General features: G+C 32.7%; 4 protein-coding genes across 5 annotated transcripts; 2 read left to right on the top strand and 2 right to left on the bottom strand.

Annotated features, from left to right (window-relative positions):
- Positions 1-549: 549 nt before the first annotated feature.
- LOC132705390 (dihydroxyacetone phosphate acyltransferase) lies at positions 550-7,412 on the bottom strand. Of its 2 annotated transcripts, none has more exons than XM_060675953.1 (11): positions 7,105-7,412; positions 6,874-7,050; positions 3,109-3,238; positions 2,686-2,889; positions 2,485-2,636; positions 1,777-2,410; positions 1,503-1,582; positions 1,293-1,451; positions 1,068-1,240; positions 815-876; positions 550-763 (listed from the first exon to the last, which is right to left on the bottom strand). In XM_060675953.1, the coding sequence occupies exons 1-11, from the start codon at positions 7,288-7,290 to the stop codon at positions 699-701; spliced, it is 2,022 nt and encodes a 673-aa protein (XP_060531936.1). In that variant the 5' UTR covers positions 7,291-7,412; the 3' UTR covers positions 550-698. The 2 variants fall into 2 exon arrangements, with proteins under 2 accessions (XP_060531936.1, XP_060531946.1); XM_060675963.1 differs by lacking the exon at positions 7,105-7,412 and adding an exon at positions 3,464-3,678 and having other exon boundaries at positions 6,874-7,011.
- Positions 7,413-7,743: 331 nt separating this feature from the next.
- On the top strand, positions 7,744-9,188 carry LOC132708021 (DNA repair protein XRCC4-like). Its single transcript, XM_060680097.1, has 4 exons — positions 7,744-8,011; positions 8,064-8,258; positions 8,310-8,421; positions 8,485-9,188. The coding sequence occupies exons 1-4, from the start codon at positions 7,886-7,888 to the stop codon at positions 9,036-9,038; spliced, it is 987 nt and encodes a 328-aa protein (XP_060536080.1). The 5' UTR covers positions 7,744-7,885; the 3' UTR covers positions 9,039-9,188.
- Positions 9,189-9,444: 256 nt separating this feature from the next.
- Positions 9,445-11,362, bottom strand: LOC132708020 (translation initiation factor eIF-2B subunit beta). Its single transcript, XM_060680096.1, has one exon. The coding sequence runs from the start codon at positions 11,171-11,173 to the stop codon at positions 10,124-10,126; it is 1,050 nt and encodes a 349-aa protein (XP_060536079.1). The 5' UTR covers positions 11,174-11,362; the 3' UTR covers positions 9,445-10,123.
- A 1,425-nt stretch (positions 11,363-12,787) lies between these two features.
- Positions 12,788-15,115, top strand: LOC132700686 (ras-related protein Rab-1A). The gene is made up of 7 exons (XM_060668174.1): positions 12,788-12,989; positions 14,044-14,116; positions 14,173-14,220; positions 14,289-14,336; positions 14,390-14,617; positions 14,675-14,895; positions 14,948-15,115. The coding sequence occupies exons 1-6, from the start codon at positions 12,976-12,978 to the stop codon at positions 14,870-14,872; spliced, it is 609 nt and encodes a 202-aa protein (XP_060524157.1). The 5' UTR covers positions 12,788-12,975; the 3' UTR covers positions 14,873-14,895; positions 14,948-15,115.
- The last annotated feature ends 989 nt before the right edge of the window (positions 15,116-16,104 follow it).

Raw genomic sequence — 16,104 nt, 5'->3', positions numbered from 1 at the left:
TTCAGTACTTCACAACATGAAAATCCTTGAAAAATGTGACAACTCATAATCTCTCATCCCTCTCTTTGTGTCCATTAGTCTGGGTTAATTACTGTTACACTAAAGCTTTAACCCGTCGACAAAATTCTTTGACACTATGTACGCTGGTTTATAAACATTACAAGCGTCTAGATCCACGAAAGAAATTTCAGTGCCGCTGCCTGGTGCAAACGCACTTTGGCTTTGAGAGTTATGATTGCTCCTCGGTCCCCGAGTACAGGCACCATGTATGTAGCTGCTATTGGATGAATGCTATTAGATAATATAGTGGCTCTACTACGGTGAGAATTGATATACCGGAGACCATTAGTTTCTTTTTTCACGATTGCATCATAAGTTCCTGCATTATCAACATAGGCAGGGCCACTATTTCTCTAATAGCTGTATTCTGATGACCGGTAAATTGTCACCACAGAAATTTCTTCTTTTAACAATGTTGGGCACATTATCTAAAGACACGAGCCCATTTCCAACACCCGTCACGTATATACTAACCAAAATTTATAATTATGCTCCGACATACCTTCTCACATATTTTTATTTTAAATGCTTAGTACAAAAATATAGCTAAAATGAAACTTTACAAGAAATTAAGTCAAATTATAAACACAAAATTTAATAAAGTTATACAAAAATTAAATCCAAAACATAGCACAACTTTACAATTTGTTTTTCCCATGTTTGTTGAAATTAAGTATTACACTGACTTCCGGAATGTACATTTCTAAAAAAGTTTGCTCTATTTTTAAGTTATAGCACAGCAATTGATTCTTACCTAATCTGCCTTTTACAATCTCAACCTTATGTTGATCTATTTCAAACAATGCTGCTTTATTCCTAGAATAAAAATTATTCAGAATTAACTGAAAACATTTGTTCTTTATTTATTTATTCAAACAACAAAAATTTACTAATAATTACTAATAATTAAAATTGTCCCCCTTGTTAAATTTTGATATCAGAGATTAGTTTTAATTATTTAAATAACTGGAAGCAGTTAATTCTGAATTTGCATTAAAGAATCTTACCTTATCCTTTTTTTTAACACACCCATATTACACAGACTATTTAAACAGTTGCCTAAAGTTTCTAAAGACAAACAATAAGGATGTATGAATACATCACGCTGGTCAATAACATACTCCAGCCACTGTTGAGCATTAACCAAAATATTCTTTTCCTCGCAAAAATTTGAGCTTTTCTAAAACAATCTTTTTATCAAATCTACCATTACTATATTTTCGCTTACATACCAGTAATACATCAAGTACGACAAAGTATGACATAAAAAAAGGTTCGATACTGTTCCTAAAAATATTATTTAACTTTGCAGTTCCTGCTAAGGCATAACTCGCATTTTTTGTAACAATTAAATTTTCGGTGAGGGCATGTTCCAATGCTGCATCATAATCCTTGAAAAAATATAATTGCAATTTGATTTCAAATATATGAGAGTTACTAACCTTTTCCAGCCAATCGTTAAAAGAAACAAATTCGTTAGCAAACAAAGATTTCAGGAACTTGAAGTGCTGAAATAATTCATCTAAGAAAGAAATCAGATTTTTAAAAATGTTTCACTGAAAAATTGCTTAATTAATTAAGATGTAATGTTAATATTCATTTAAACTCCTGTTAATAAATTTCAAGCAATTATACTCTACTTATCAGCTGTTAAGGATCCTCGTGAAACATAAAATTCCAATGTAGATAAATAAATTGTAGTAGCTTGCCCCCTACCTTTATCTAGATTAGGTACACTTTTCAACACGACTCCAATAAATGCTACATCCTTTAAGTGATGGAGAACTGGGTTTGTATACATCTGCAGCATAACAAATGGCACAGAATAATTCATTACTTCTTGGGAAAATGTGTGCCCTTTTAATTTTGATAGATTTGCTGCATCCAAAACAATGGAATTTTCAACCAAACCAATGGCTCCATTTGATTGAATTCTAATTAAGTTTTGATGGACAACCAAACTTTGCTGTAAACCTTGTCTAAAGTTTTGCTCGAAAATGTATGCTCCCAAATTTGTCAAAATGAGGGACAAGTATTCCACTTCTGCTAATAACATATCTATAGACATAAACTCGTTTCCAAGAGAGAGATTGACATTTAAAACTGTGGCTACCAAATTGAATGTGGTGATAACATTAGCATTTTGTTGCCGGCGTACAATTTCATACCCAAATGGTGAAATTAAGGATTTTTCTTCATCTGTCATTTCTTGCTGATACAACGGAGAAAGACTGTGCACTGATCTGTCAACTTTATCGCCTAAGAATGCCTTGGCCGAAATTGGATCATCAATGTGAATGTATACATTACCAAAGTGTTCTTTAAGAATTTTTAAAGACTTAAAAAAACCCTAAAAGATTTTGAATTGGGGGGGCTTACGCCACATATTACTTTTTTAAATATAATTTGCGCTTCAGCTCTTACCTTCGTTGTTTCTTTTGGCTTTGGAATACCGAGTAATTCAAAAGCAAACAAGCTTTCTTCTAAGATCCTATCATAACTTATACTAACGGGAACAAACAAAATATCAGGTACTTCAGAGAAGAAAAATGCTTTTAATATCATATTGATAAATCCTGCAATCATATTTTTGGTTTTTCTAGTTTATTTAAAATTTTTAATTACCATATTTTGGGATCAATGACTTATTGCTTCTACTTCTGGTTCCTTCAATAAAAAATTCAATTGGAAGGTCTCCTTTGGTAACTAGTTGATACACATATTGCTTAAATGTAGTCCAGTATAGGGGGTCATCGCTGTAAGCTCTTCTTAAATAAAATGCTCCTGTATTTCTCAGAATCTCACCCATGCCCAACATTCCTTGAAAATCTGAAAGTTTTATTAATACAATCCCAAAAATCTCAATTCAAATTTAATTTAAGAAATAAAAAATACAAGGCAAACAACTCGTTTAAAGCATGCACAATATCTTAACCACTACTTTGTAAATATAATTTATAATTTTTCCAAGTAACATTTACATTAAGTCAACAGGACAATGAGTAGTAAAATAATTATTACATTTTTCGGTAAACTTTACTTACTTACCCATTCCTGCGGCAATTGCTGGAATTTCAATATCATATGTGAAGCAAACATATGAAAATATAATAAAGTCTGCATAACTCCTGTGTGTAGGTACAAAAATTACGGGACATTGACCCATATAACTTTTCAACTAAAAAAAAGTATAGAGGCTTTATAGAGTACAGCATTCTTGTTGTACAAGGTGAGTCAATGATAGAATAAAGTTCATTTTCTCGCTGGTTTCAGAAGTTATGAGAAAATAGTAGTAGTATATTATACAACAAGTGCTGTAAACGGCATTTGACTCACGAGTGTTTCATAAACAAGTGACTTAAAGGTTTTTCTACTCCAGTCTGTAAAATACCTAATTACCCACCGATCTAGCGTGCGGGAAGCGTCACTTTACTACGTCAGTTTCCTTTCCCACGAATCCGAGCCTCTTCGAACATTTCCGGGATTTTACCGCACGGATTTGGGAGCAATCGGATGTTCTCGAAGATATTTCCCACGCTTTGAATTTTGACCTTTGTCAATTCTGACGGTCATGTGAGTGCATGTATTCGTGTTGTTTTACGAAGATATGCCCAAAAACTAACGGTCGTAAAAAAAGTATAGAATGCAACACGTTCGGTAAACTTTTAAACTCACTCGTTTATTTAACACTCGGTCCGCTCGTGACAAACTCGTGAGTCAAATGCCGTTTACCGCACTTGTTGCATAATATACTATTTTCTACTCCCGTCTGTAAAATACCTAATTATCCAGTGTGGGAAGCGTCACTTTACCACGTCAGTTTCAGTTCCCACGAATCCGAGCCACTTCCGATGTTTCCTGGATTTTACCGCACTAATTTGGGATCAATCGGATGTTTTCGGAGATACAGTTCTGACGGTCATGTGAGTGAATGTATTTGTGTTGTTTTGCCAAAATGTACCCAAAAACTAACGGTCGTAGAAAAAGTATAGTATGCAACACGTTCGGCAAACTTTTTAAGTCACTCGTGAGTAAAATGGCGTTTACCGCACTTGTTGCATAGTATACAGTTTTTGGGTATATTTTTACAAAACAACACGAATACATTCACTGACATGACCGTCAGAATTAACAAACGTCAAAAATCAAGGCGTGGGAAATATCTCTGAAAACATCCGATTGCTCCCAAACCCGTGCGGTAATCCCGGAAATGTCCGAATTGGCTCGGATCCGTGTGAAACGAAACTGACGTGGTAAAGTGACGCTTCCAGCACGCTAGATCGGTGTGTAATTACGCATTTCACAGACGGAAGTAGAAAAAATTATTTTAAAGTATACAGGGTGCCGCAAAAAAGCGTGACTAATAAAACATTTTTTTAAATGGAACACCCTATATTTGAATTTTATTTTGAATTCTTTTTAAAATTATTCAACCTAAATCTAGTCGCTTTTCTAATATTTTAATTCTTCTAAAACAATACTAGTTTTCACAAAAATTGCGATAGCGCCATTATTTTTAAAGGTATGTCACTCATATTTGATATTAGCGTTATTTTCAAGAAGATATGTGCAACAGAATTTGAATTAGATGCTGTCTTAAACTATTGCTATATTAGTTGGTCATGATACACCTATTAGTCAACAGAGCTCTGTTAAGAACAGAAAAAGGAACTTTGATGGAGCCGCTTTTTTGAGCCATCCTATATACTCTAAAGTAGTTTTAAATTGTGCATCCTAACCAATGACATGATGAATAACTCTGTCGTTGATTCGCCATTAATTAATAAAATGGAAAACATGATAGAGTAAGCGGACAGTGATGGGACCAGAAAAATTGTCAGTACCAGAGAGGTGTCCAACTTTATGCGCATATATTTTATATTGATATTAATGCAAAAGAAGAAATAAGGAGACCTTAACACAAAACAGGTCACACCAAAACATTATGCACATTAAATTTTATTTGCAAAATAACTCATCCAATGAATTTTTTTTTCTCAAAATAATATCTTAGAAATGTATTTCCAAGTTCGCAAAACAGCTTTATGAATTTTACTGTAAACAACAGTTACATTTTCGTCAATGTTAAAGAATTCTTAAATATCTTCCGGCCAATGCCAAGTTCTTCCTTTTTATATATTACTGCAAGTAGAGAAGGAGGGATTTCATCTTCTGGATCACTGTGTTCCTCCTCTAAACCCTGATTTTCTGATTGACATGCTTTTTCAAAACAGTGTTTTATCGTGGTGTTAGTTGCTTGTTAGCTACTGTGTTGACATACAGATTTGCAGTTCGTGAGAAGAAAATAAATTCTGATGTTTTTTAAATTCATATTGTTGAGAGGCGGCATTTCTCCTTGAGGTATCCATTCTTAATTCCAATCGTATAACCAATCTCTCATAGGACCTTTTTATTAGATTTCCATAGGAATTTCCATCGACTCAATGCTCTAGAATACCCTAGGTCTGGCTGATATGCATATAACCAATAGCTTTTCTTTCCCTTCATTCATATTGACACAATGTAATATCATTATGGGTTCTTTGGAGAGTTTCCACCAAAGCATTTTTCTTTTTTTAGTGTCAGAGTTTTATTTGGACATGCTCTAAAAAAAGACGCCTCTCCTTTACATTGTAGATATCTCTTGTCTTGTCTTTTTGTCAAAATTGAGGTAACTTCTCTAAAAGCGAGGATACATCTTGAGGATTTACAGAAGCTCTCCAGACATTGCTTTGAAAGGAATGTTATGGTAAATAAAAGACAACCAGACTCAAGACTCAAGTCATGCAAGTAAGCTTCAAATGAATGAAGGTATGTAGTCATACAAGTTATTGGAATTCCTTTATTATGAGATGCCACAATTCACTCATAGCACATATGATCTATCACTGAGCCGGTGGTTGTTGTGAAAAAGCTTCTGTTTTCCGTGATTTTTACATTAAATTATTAAAAAAATTTCTGTGTCTCTCTTCTCTGCAACTTGAGTTTTTCCTATCCTTAAAGGCTCTGACAATTTCCGCAATAACTTTAACTTTTTGCTGGAACTTTAAAAACTGTTTTGGTGATTTCATTGTTAAAAGATGAAAAATTTGTTTCTAGGTATTTCACCTCTTAATGAACAAATGATGCAAGAACAACAAAAAGAAAACAGACAACTGATGCTTTCACCATATTTTGTAATTAATTTTAGTATCTTAGTATTTCCCCCACAGAATGTGATAAAAATTGATATAAGTTCCAAATACAGAAAAAAATATTTCTTTATTTTGGGTCAGTTTAACAGTGTTTTTTGTGGTAAAAAATATTAAAAACATTGTCCGTGTTCGCTCAAGAGAGTGTCCATTAAAGAGAGAGTCACAATAGTGGTTTGTTGTCAGCACTATATAAAACTGTCCAAGGGAGGTGTATGCTGATGAGAGGTGTCCTTTAAGAGAGATTTTATTGTACTTTGAAACCATTTGTTGAATCACTTGATTTATGTTAGTGATGTCATAATCAAACTCATGCTAGAGAAAACTTCTAAATTATGATAATAATAATAATGGTAGATTATTACCATCTTTGCAAGTATACATAGAACATTGTGCTAGCACATATGCTATTATTGGAGATTTCATTCCTCTGAATTCAATTATTCATTTAATTCAACATATTCACCAGACATTTTAAATAATTGTTAGTTAAATGGAATATTTTCATAAGAATATTATTGAACTATATATTGCAATATATAATAAAGCAGATAAAGTGTATAACCACGTCAAAATTCATCTTATTCTTTATCAGCACTTACAATAATTTTTAATAATTCACCTTAGAAATTCCATTGAAATTGACTTGGATTCCATTACATACTTTTAAACATATTTTGGTTAATGCTATTGCCAAAGCTCGAATAATGTTTAAATTTTTCTTGTAGGCTATTTCGTCCAAAATTCTCTTCACTTGTGTTCCCAACTCATCTTTGGAAACATTTAAGGTTATACTCAACTGAAATATTAGTGAATTTATTTTAAACTTTCGGAAATACCTAATAATACACACTTTATCCAATAAATCTTTAATTTTAAGACTGTTTAATACTGCTTGCTTGTGCTGGAAAGGCGAAGGTCGAGTTGGTTGTTCCACTGCAAGCCTTGGATTACATTTTTTGTTGGCCCATACAAAATGACTAAATTCTTTGCTCCTATAACTTAAAATATCTTCATAAACCCTGTCGAAATTAACCATTTTTAGCTTTATAAATCAAATATGATGATCGAAAGTAAGGAATATTTGGCAACATCAAATACTTGTACCAATTACATGTCAGATAGCACAAGATTTCTGTTTTTCAAATACTTAATTGAAGAAACTTGAAGTGCAACTCTTCTTCTTTTTCTTCTTTTATTTTCTTGAACCAATGTTCTTCCGAACAGCCGCCCAAATTCTGAACGCAATTTTTCAATCACAAAGAATTACCAATTTTAATTTTAGTAAACAAGTTCTCTAAGATAAACCAAACCATTCGCCAAATATATTACAAATATTTTAATTTAGGATCCTATTTGCAACATAGGTCCTACAATTCTTTGTTTCTGATATTCATAAAAAGACACCGAATGAGTAATAAACTAACAAAACGCAGATTTGAATTCAAAATTTTCACAATCAAATTTTTGAAAGTAAATCTCCTAGAGTTATTCTAAATCACAAACTTAAATTCGTTTGCTTTGCGGATTACCAATCTTATTTTTTATTTAGTCCACTGCCTTCCTATTTAAGATTTAACTTTTTAACCTTTTTCGTTTTTAGATTGTAACTATCCGGGAAGGGAAAGTTAAATATGTCTGTGTGTTTTATTCAAAATATAACCCTTGACGAAGATAACACTTTTAAATTAATTACAAATTTCTCGAAATTATCCTTCGATTTAACGATCTTAGAAAATTTAAATGCTTGGAAGATTCATGTAAGGTTTCTTTATATAAAAAAAATGCCTGCATAATGTTTTGATTTGAAAGGTAAACAAGTCGGCGCTAGCTTTATCTGCAGAAGCGCACCACATTGTTGTAGAAGAACATTATGAGAAGTTGAAGTGTTATTTTCAACAGTCTCCAGATGACGTGGAGTTTAAATTTGATGATGGAAAATTCACACTTAACTTACTACTCAAAGATGACTTAAAAGTGGTGTATTTTAAAACAATTTTGGAAAAGGTTGTTCATATTAATTATGTAACCCTTGTGCTAATGCCATGACTTTTTAAGGCAAATTTTTTTAAATGTGTTTCTGATTGGATAGATCAACTCTATTGTGAAAAGAACAACAATTTTGAGAGCTTATATAAAGAGCAGAAAAAATGTCTTCACTTGGAATCTAGTGAGTTGTAATTGTTTTATTATGTATTATGTTTATGTAATGGGAGTAATTATTGAATTTTAGTTGCAAGCAGCTATGAGTCAAAACTAAGCGAGTTGACTGATAGAAAACAAAAAGAAGAAACCAACCTCTATAACAAATTCTTAGCCATTCTTAATGAGAAAAAACTGCAAATTCAGCATTTAAATGACCTTTTAATAGCTTTTAGACGGGGAAGGCCAACAACAAATAAAACAAACCCAAAAGCTAAGATGCGAGTCAAAAAATGTGAGAAGAAAAATATTAAAAAAAAGCAAGCAAGTCCAAGTAACTCAGAATCTGACAGTTTTTCAGATGGTTACAATACAGATGAAAATTCAAACTCAAAAATTACTTTGAACGAAAGCCATCAGAGACTGATTTCTCCAAAACCTAGTACATCAAAACAAAATTTCGACTTTTTAATTGAAGATGAACCTGATATTGTTTTACCAAAACGTATGAGGTTGAAGTCAGCCAAGGTAATGATTCAATCTAAAGAATCGGAAAAAATTATCAAAGCAGATACCAAATTGAACAACAATAAAGATGAATTAACTGTAAATTTTTCTACTCAAGACTTACTTAATGGCCTATAATTTTTAATAAATCCTTTAAAGGATATGTTTTTTCAAGAAGTAAAAGTTTACCTAGATGAGTTTATGATCTTTTTAATTTTCAGGACTGTTCTTGTTTATCGAAATCATTGTAATTATTTCTTTTTTAAATCCTTGTACCACTGTGGTAAAAATTGACCATAATAAATTAAAAAAAAAAGAAGTTTTACGAACCTTTATTAACATCTTTAAATAAACGTTTGTAATAAAATTGCACAATGGTATTGTTCTCATAAAATACAGCAATTTGTCAAAAATTTTCAATAATTTCAAAATATACTTGTTTGTTTTTTTAGCAAAATATGTACTATCAAAATGTTCATAGGAATATTTAAAATAATAACATTTTCACTTGCTGGAGTGCATTCTTACAAATTAAGGAATTCAATTTGAAAATGAAATAATTCTGTGGGAAGTGCAGTAATGTTTTATTAAAATTCTGCAATACAAATAATCAAAGTTGTAACAAAATTATAAACACAAGAAAATAGATGCGCATACAGATATACACCCAATGTGTATTTCTAAGAAAAATTTTGTCATGAATTCCAGCCCATGGTTTGCGAATGTTTTTTATAAAGTTGGTAAAGGTCTTGTGATAAGTAACGCGCAAACGTCTTGTTGATTGAAGATTGGAAATAAGAAAGTGTTAGAGTTGGAGTCAGCTAGACTTCTGACAAAGTATTAATAAAAATTAATTTTAAAACCAAGTGTATAAGCCGAGTTAAAATTGAGAGTAAAGTTGAAATATAATTCTACCATTAACCTGTAATGCAAAATTATATTAATCATGCCCGCTATATAGACAAATACATTGTGGTCATTATTGGCATTTCGAACTTCCCTTGTCTAATAACATTGTGTTAAAAATGTTTTAGACAATGGAAGTTTGAAACGCCAGTATCAATCCTTGTCTGCCTTTCCGATAGTTCAGACAAAAAGTCCAATTAAGTAGTAAAAAGAAAGAATTTCAAACTTTTATACCAAAAGTGTTATTTGCAAAATGGTTAATTTGCATAACAGAATTTTGTTCTCCGAAACGATACTGACATTCAAATAACAAAAAATTAAATATCATAATCATCGGGGTGGTACAATTCAGAGAGTATTCTATAAACATAGGATGGAGAATTTCCGCCTTGGTGGGTAATAAATAAAGTTACTAATTCAGGCGGGACATAATCATAAATGGGATTCTCCACAGAAACTTTATTTAAAACAGGTCCGAGGGCCTGTGGAATCACATTTGCCGGTGAAGCACATATGTTGAACGATTTGTGATCGTGAGAACCAATATAAGTTGGAGTAAATTTAAACATGTGTGCCAAAACCATAACTGGTACAGAATATCTTTTTGCTGCTAATGCTAAAGTATGGGTACCATTTATTGCTCTCAGCCCTCCATTTGCTAATATGGCATGAGTACCTATTATCACTTTGTTGACCCTCGACATCATTGCAAATACAGCAGAATCGGGGATTAAAATGGTGCTAATACCATTTTTCACCAAATTTTCGGCCATTGAATGTCCATTATACAGAGGAGCGCCTTCTACAACAACCACATTAAAAGCCCTTTTTTTTGCGGCTGACTTTAAAAACAATTCAACTGTCTTCGATTGGCCTAATGTAAGAATTGTTTCATTAGTATGAATATGCTCCAGTGCCTGGGTAGCTATATTTTCAGCACTTGACTCCAATTCCACTTCATACTCTGACAAATGCTCCAATAAAGATGATTTAAGACTTGAAAAGCTTTCACTATAGTCCAACACATTCTCATTGCTTCCCATTACTATATGATGTAAGGAGAGTGCTTCACCCTTCTTCTTTGACGCAAGTTCAAACTCCTCCCGAATAACTTTTAAAATGTGTAACATTATATTGGATGAAATAGCCTCTTGAGGTAAACTGTGGGAAATGCATCTTATTCTTGTTTTCACTAATTCCATCAATTCAGAGGCAGTTTTCCATTTGCCTTCTGATATCAAATTTAATAACAACTGTTCAGTTTGAAGAGCTATGTCATATGAAGAGTAGACAGTTTTATGTTTAATATCACTAATTAATTTAATAACGTCCGACAGGTTTTCACGATTTTGAATCATAGTTATCATAGAAATCGTTCATATGATAATCATTGACTTAGAGCTTGTCTTTGGTAGCATATAATAAATGAATAATAAAATAAAGAAAGTAAGGCTTATGCTTTAACAATTATTAACCTAATATAACCTCTAACCAAAATGAAAAAAACGAACGATTGACAAGGCGTTAAATTTTTTAGCGTACCCACTGTTGCTAAATTGTACTCTCACTCTCACACTCTCTCTCTCCTCTCTCTCTCTCTCTCTCTCTCTCTCCTCTCTCTCTCTCTCCCTCTCCCTCTCTCTCCCTCTCTCTCTCTCCCTCTCTCTCTCTCTGTCTGTTTCTATAACTCCATAACTAACCAAAACTAATCAATTACTTGCTTATTTCTACATTAGTTAATTGCAGAAAGTAAATAGCAACATTGGATCACGATCAAAGATTTAACGCTTTCTACTTACAGATTATATAAACTTAGTTCTGTCTCCCTTTTGCTTCCGTTTTCCAAGACTGGTAAAAATCATTCATACAGTTCAAGGGCTTAAAAGCTTTTAATTCAAGAATTCGAATAACATCCTAAAGAAAAGTTGGAATGAATCATCCTGATCTGGTGTCAATAAATTTGACAATCAACAATTCATTTTTTTTCTTAAATAGCTACTAAAGATATAGATGGCCCTGCATATACTAATAACACAGGAACCTATGAAGCAACTAGGAAATTTATTTTTGATAAGGTCGAATCAACATGCGCTTGCGCGAGATTCAGAATCTCGTTTTTAAGCAATGGCCTTGCGACATTCAACGTCCAATATGGCCGCTGACAGATTGTCATTAAAGTTCGATGCAGCTCTCAAAATGAACTCTTTTCTTATGCGCCTTACCCAAATATCGCGCATTGACGACCTGTCGCATCTACAGTTTAACGCCGGTGCCGAAAGGCAAAGGTGAAAGACTTTACTAGGCAGAATACTTTCAGTGATTTGCCATTGCTTTCCAGAGGTAATCTGAACATTTTTTTAATGGGTATACCAGCGGTCGGGCTTATTTTGAGAAAATGTTGCCTTAAAAATGCCGCTTCTAAAATATTTGACTATAGTCAACGCCCATGTTGGTTGTTGAATGACGCAGGGTCATTGGTTAATTAAACTGAAATTTTACATCTCGCACATGCGGTTGTTGAATAGACCTTCTCACAATTTTTTTCATAATTGCTTCAGAAGTTCGTGGCATATGCAAGGCCTCCATATCTCTAGTAGTTATATGGTTTTGCACAGATCTATGACGCAAAACGCGCGATTTCAGGCCATTTTTTTTCGAAGCAGAAAGGTATTCATTTAAAGCGATGAGCAAATCCAAAACCTTTAACACAACCGCTTCAAAGCTAGATAAACACGAACACTCCATATTTTAAAGCGTTAGTCTGGTTAGTCCCACATGCACTGCTAATGGTGTGGTTAGAACCTATCTGCGGCTTAAAATAACCAAAACGCTCTATAATTTTATATGTTCGTTTTTTTGATTGATTATTACCATAAATTTTGTTCATAGCAAGTTAATATTTTAATATCGATCCAAGAGAATCTAGAAATGTTTTAAAATTCCCGCTTTTACAAGTGACATTTTTGTGCTGAGGCACCCTGCTGCCACACTTGCAGTACGTCAATTCGCAGAATACCATCGGATATCCATTGTGTGGCAGACATTGTTCCAAATTTGTGTTTTCTGTAAATTTTTTCTTAGTTTTAAGTGCTGCTAAAGTTAAAGTAAAGTGCAGTAAAAGCGACCGAAGAAACGGAATTTCGTTTTATTAAATTATAACTATAAAGCCATGAACCCTGAATAGTAAGTATCGATTATTACCATCATTGTGATTAGTAGGAGTTTTTTTGACAGTCCCACTACTTTTATAAGTGTGATATTTGCGCAGTTATATAAAAAATAATTCTGTAATTCATTAAATTACTAGTTTCGTTTTAGCAAATTGTCTGTTAAAGCAATAAACAAACCAGGGTGGCATATTTCCAAAATTTATTTTCACCCACCTGCATCTTCTATCGAATGGCACGTCATTGTTTGAATGAGTCAAATATTTCTCGCCTACTTCCCAAAAAATTACATTTTTGTAATTTTTAGAATTTGCTCCAACCAATAATTTTCTAATTAATTTAGAAAAGGAATGTTTGTAATACAAAAGTTACTATTGAAGGTTTTTTGCATCATATCATAAACTTTGTTTTTTTTTGGGTTGGCCACTATAATAATTGTTTTTATTTTAGTTGGTTCTTTTGTTCATAGACAACATTTGTTAAAATTGGCATGTCGATTCCTATTCCTTACGGTTACGATTTGGCATAATTTTAGTTGTTTTAAGTGAATTATTGTAAAGTCAGATGCAGATATTTTATTTTATTGTTGACTGAGTTGATTTTGCAATAAGCCACACTGCATTAGGTTTCTAATTAACAATACAATTTTTACCATAAAACTAGGTATTAAAAATGTGAAAACTGTTAAGTTAATTATGAGGCCTGATTTTATACTATTTTAGGCTTGTTCTATTTGCATTAGCGTATTGCATTTTAAAAATTGTAACCTTAAAACAGACACCCTGTATAGTTTTTTCAATAGATGTTAATAACCTTTGGACAAGCCCTAGGATACCTACATTTCACAAACCTTTTAAATCTCAATGAAAATACTTCATTCAGATAAATTTAAATTTTACAATGCCTTGGGGATATTTTTTACGGGCAGTCTCTGACAAAATAGTTGGTCAGTGATTATTTAAATTATTGCCTTGGGGTTCAATAATTACTGAAATTCACTGATTAAAATATTTTCAAATAGTGTTGGATTACATTGGTTTTTAATATATGTATAAATATTTTGCTTTTAGCGACTACTTGTTCAAACTGTTACTCATTGGAGATTCGGGAGTTGGAAAATCATGTTTGCTACTTCGTTTTGCTGTATGTTTTATGAAATAATTTGTTATGATACATTACCAAACTACATTTTTTTTTAGGATGATACTTACACAGAGAGTTATATTAGTACAATTGGTGTAGATTTTGTAAGTGAAAAGAGTTTTTGGTAATTTTAGTTAGTTTCGCGGGGGTAATGTAGACTTTTTTATTTTAGAAAATACGTACAATCGACTTGGATGGGAAAACAATTAAACTACAAATTGTGAGTGTTAATTTGTAGCAGCCGAAATATTACTGATAATGACAATATTTTAGTGGGATACAGCAGGACAGGAAAGATTTCGAACAATCACATCCAGTTACTACCGAGGTGCTCATGGTATTATTGTAGTGTACGACTGCACTGATCAAGATTCTTTTAACAATGTCAAGCAGTGGTTAGAAGAAATCGAACGTTATGCTTGCGACAATGTCAATAAATTACTCGTAGGAAATAAAAGTGATCTTACCACAAAAAAAGTTGTAGATTTTCAAACAGCAAAGGTATCATCATATAAATGTTAACACGAATTTAAAATAATAGGTACACTCTTGGCTTAGGAATATGCTGATCAGTTGGGTATTCCGTTCCTCGAAACTTCGGCAAAAAATGCGACAAACGTAGAACAGGCCTTCTTAACAATGGCCGCGGAAATCAAAAATCGAGTAGGACCACCATCATCTGCAGCAGATCAAGGTGGCAAAGTGAAATTTGACCAGAGTCGTCCCGTTGAATCTACCAAATCAGGATGCTGCTGAGGAAATTTTCCACTTAATCCATGGTAATTGGCAATTTTATTTTAAAAATTAAAATTAATTCTGGCTGTTTTGTAGGTTTAGGTGATCCACTCTCATGTTATTTCTTCTTTTGTACAGTAGCCAATTGCTACAAATTATTCTAGTAAATATCCGTCTACATGTATAGTTATTTTTGTTTTACTAGTTCGTATTACGCTAAATTTCATATAAGATTTGTAAAATAAATTATGACACCAACCAAAATCAATAGCCTAATTCGTACCCTAGTAGCAGTGTTTTTTTAAATTATTTATTAATCGTGCAAAAGTGAAATTAGGTAGAAACTTTAAGAAACAAAATGAGATATTTGGAAACTTATAACAAGTAAGTTCTTAATTCCCTTTTATGTGATGTTTTGATTTTTTTTGTTAATCTAAGTTTATATTGATAAATATATTTTATCCTATTAATAACACCGAGTTTCAATAATAAAGGACACTAGTTTTCTAGCCTTCATTTGTACAGAGTGTTTCAAAAAATGTTCCACCCATTCTTGGGTGATTAGGATGGTAAAATTGAAGTAGTTGAAAAAAAAAGTTTTTGCTCAGTTCGATTATGATTTAGGACAACCTACAGATTAAAAAATGTTGTTTAGACTGCTAAACCGTGGATATAAGAATTTTTTGGTCAAAAACAGAATTGTAATAGTATATTATACAAGTGTGGTAAACGGCATTTGACTCATGAGTTTATGAGCGGAGCGAGTTTTTAATAAACGAGTGAGTTAAAAAGTGTACCGAATTTTTCAAAAAAACTTCCACAGGCTGCTGTAATACTTTTTACAAAACTTCAGAGCTTGACTGAAACTGACTGACTGAGTTTCGGTCAAGCTCTGAAGAAGCCAACAGGATGATTGGCGAAACGTCAGCAATTTTGACTCAACAAAACCTGACGCAGGAGGAATCCAGAGGTTTTGTAAAAAGTAAGTTTACCGAATGTGTTGCACACCATACTTTTTCTACGACTGTTTGTTTTTGGGTACATTTTCTCAAAACTGCACAAATACATTTACTGACATGACCGTCAAAATTCAAAGCGTGGAAAACATTTCCCAAAAACATCCGGTTGCTCCCAAATAAGTGCGGTAAAACCCCGGATATGTCCTAAGTGGTTCGGCTTCGTAGGACACGAAACTGACGTGGTAAAGTGACGCTTTTCGCACGCTAGATCGGTGTGTGATTAGGTGTTTTGCA

Source organism: Cylas formicarius, unplaced genomic scaffold (assembly GCF_029955315.1).
Source record: "Cylas formicarius isolate icCylForm1 unplaced genomic scaffold, icCylForm1.1 PGA_scaffold_10__41_contigs__length_53128322, whole genome shotgun sequence".
In the NCBI taxonomy this organism is placed as follows: Eukaryota; Metazoa; Arthropoda; class Insecta; order Coleoptera; family Brentidae; genus Cylas; species Cylas formicarius.
The sequence above is the reverse complement of the archived record's forward strand: the minus strand, read 5'-3'. Positions and strand labels throughout refer to the sequence as shown.

What these genes read in the sequence shown, in the direction of transcription:
- LOC132705390 (XM_060675953.1), bottom strand. Translation starts at nt 7,290, where the DNA reads ATGGTTAATTTCGACAGGGTTTATGAAGATATTTTAAGTTATAGGAGC. An exon ending in TTAAAGATTTATTGGATAAA is followed by an intron (nt 7,051 to 7,104) that starts GTGTGTATTATT and finishes CTAATATTTCAG; the next exon opens with TTGAGTATAACCTTAAATGT. An exon ending in AGCAATTGCCGCAGGAATGG is followed by an intron (nt 2,890 to 3,108) that starts GTAAGTAAGTAA and finishes TAAAACTTTCAG; the next exon opens with ATTTTCAAGGAATGTTGGGC.
- LOC132708021 (XM_060680097.1), top strand. Translation starts at nt 7,886, where the DNA reads ATGTCTGTGTGTTTTATTCAAAATATAACCCTTGACGAAGATAACACT. An exon ending in TTAAAACAATTTTGGAAAAG is followed by an intron (nt 8,259 to 8,309) that starts GTTGTTCATATT and finishes TGACTTTTTAAG; the next exon opens with GCAAATTTTTTTAAATGTGT. An exon ending in ATGTCTTCACTTGGAATCTA is followed by an intron (nt 8,422 to 8,484) that starts GTGAGTTGTAAT and finishes ATTGAATTTTAG; the next exon opens with TTGCAAGCAGCTATGAGTCA.
- LOC132708020 (XM_060680096.1), bottom strand. Translation starts at nt 11,173, where the DNA reads ATGATAACTATGATTCAAAATCGTGAAAACCTGTCGGACGTTATTAAA.
- LOC132700686 (XM_060668174.1), top strand. An exon ending in GTTTGCTACTTCGTTTTGCT is followed by an intron (nt 14,117 to 14,172) that starts GTATGTTTTATG and finishes ATTTTTTTTTAG; the next exon opens with GATGATACTTACACAGAGAG. An exon ending in GTACAATTGGTGTAGATTTT is followed by an intron (nt 14,221 to 14,288) that starts GTAAGTGAAAAG and finishes TTTTTATTTTAG; the next exon opens with AAAATACGTACAATCGACTT.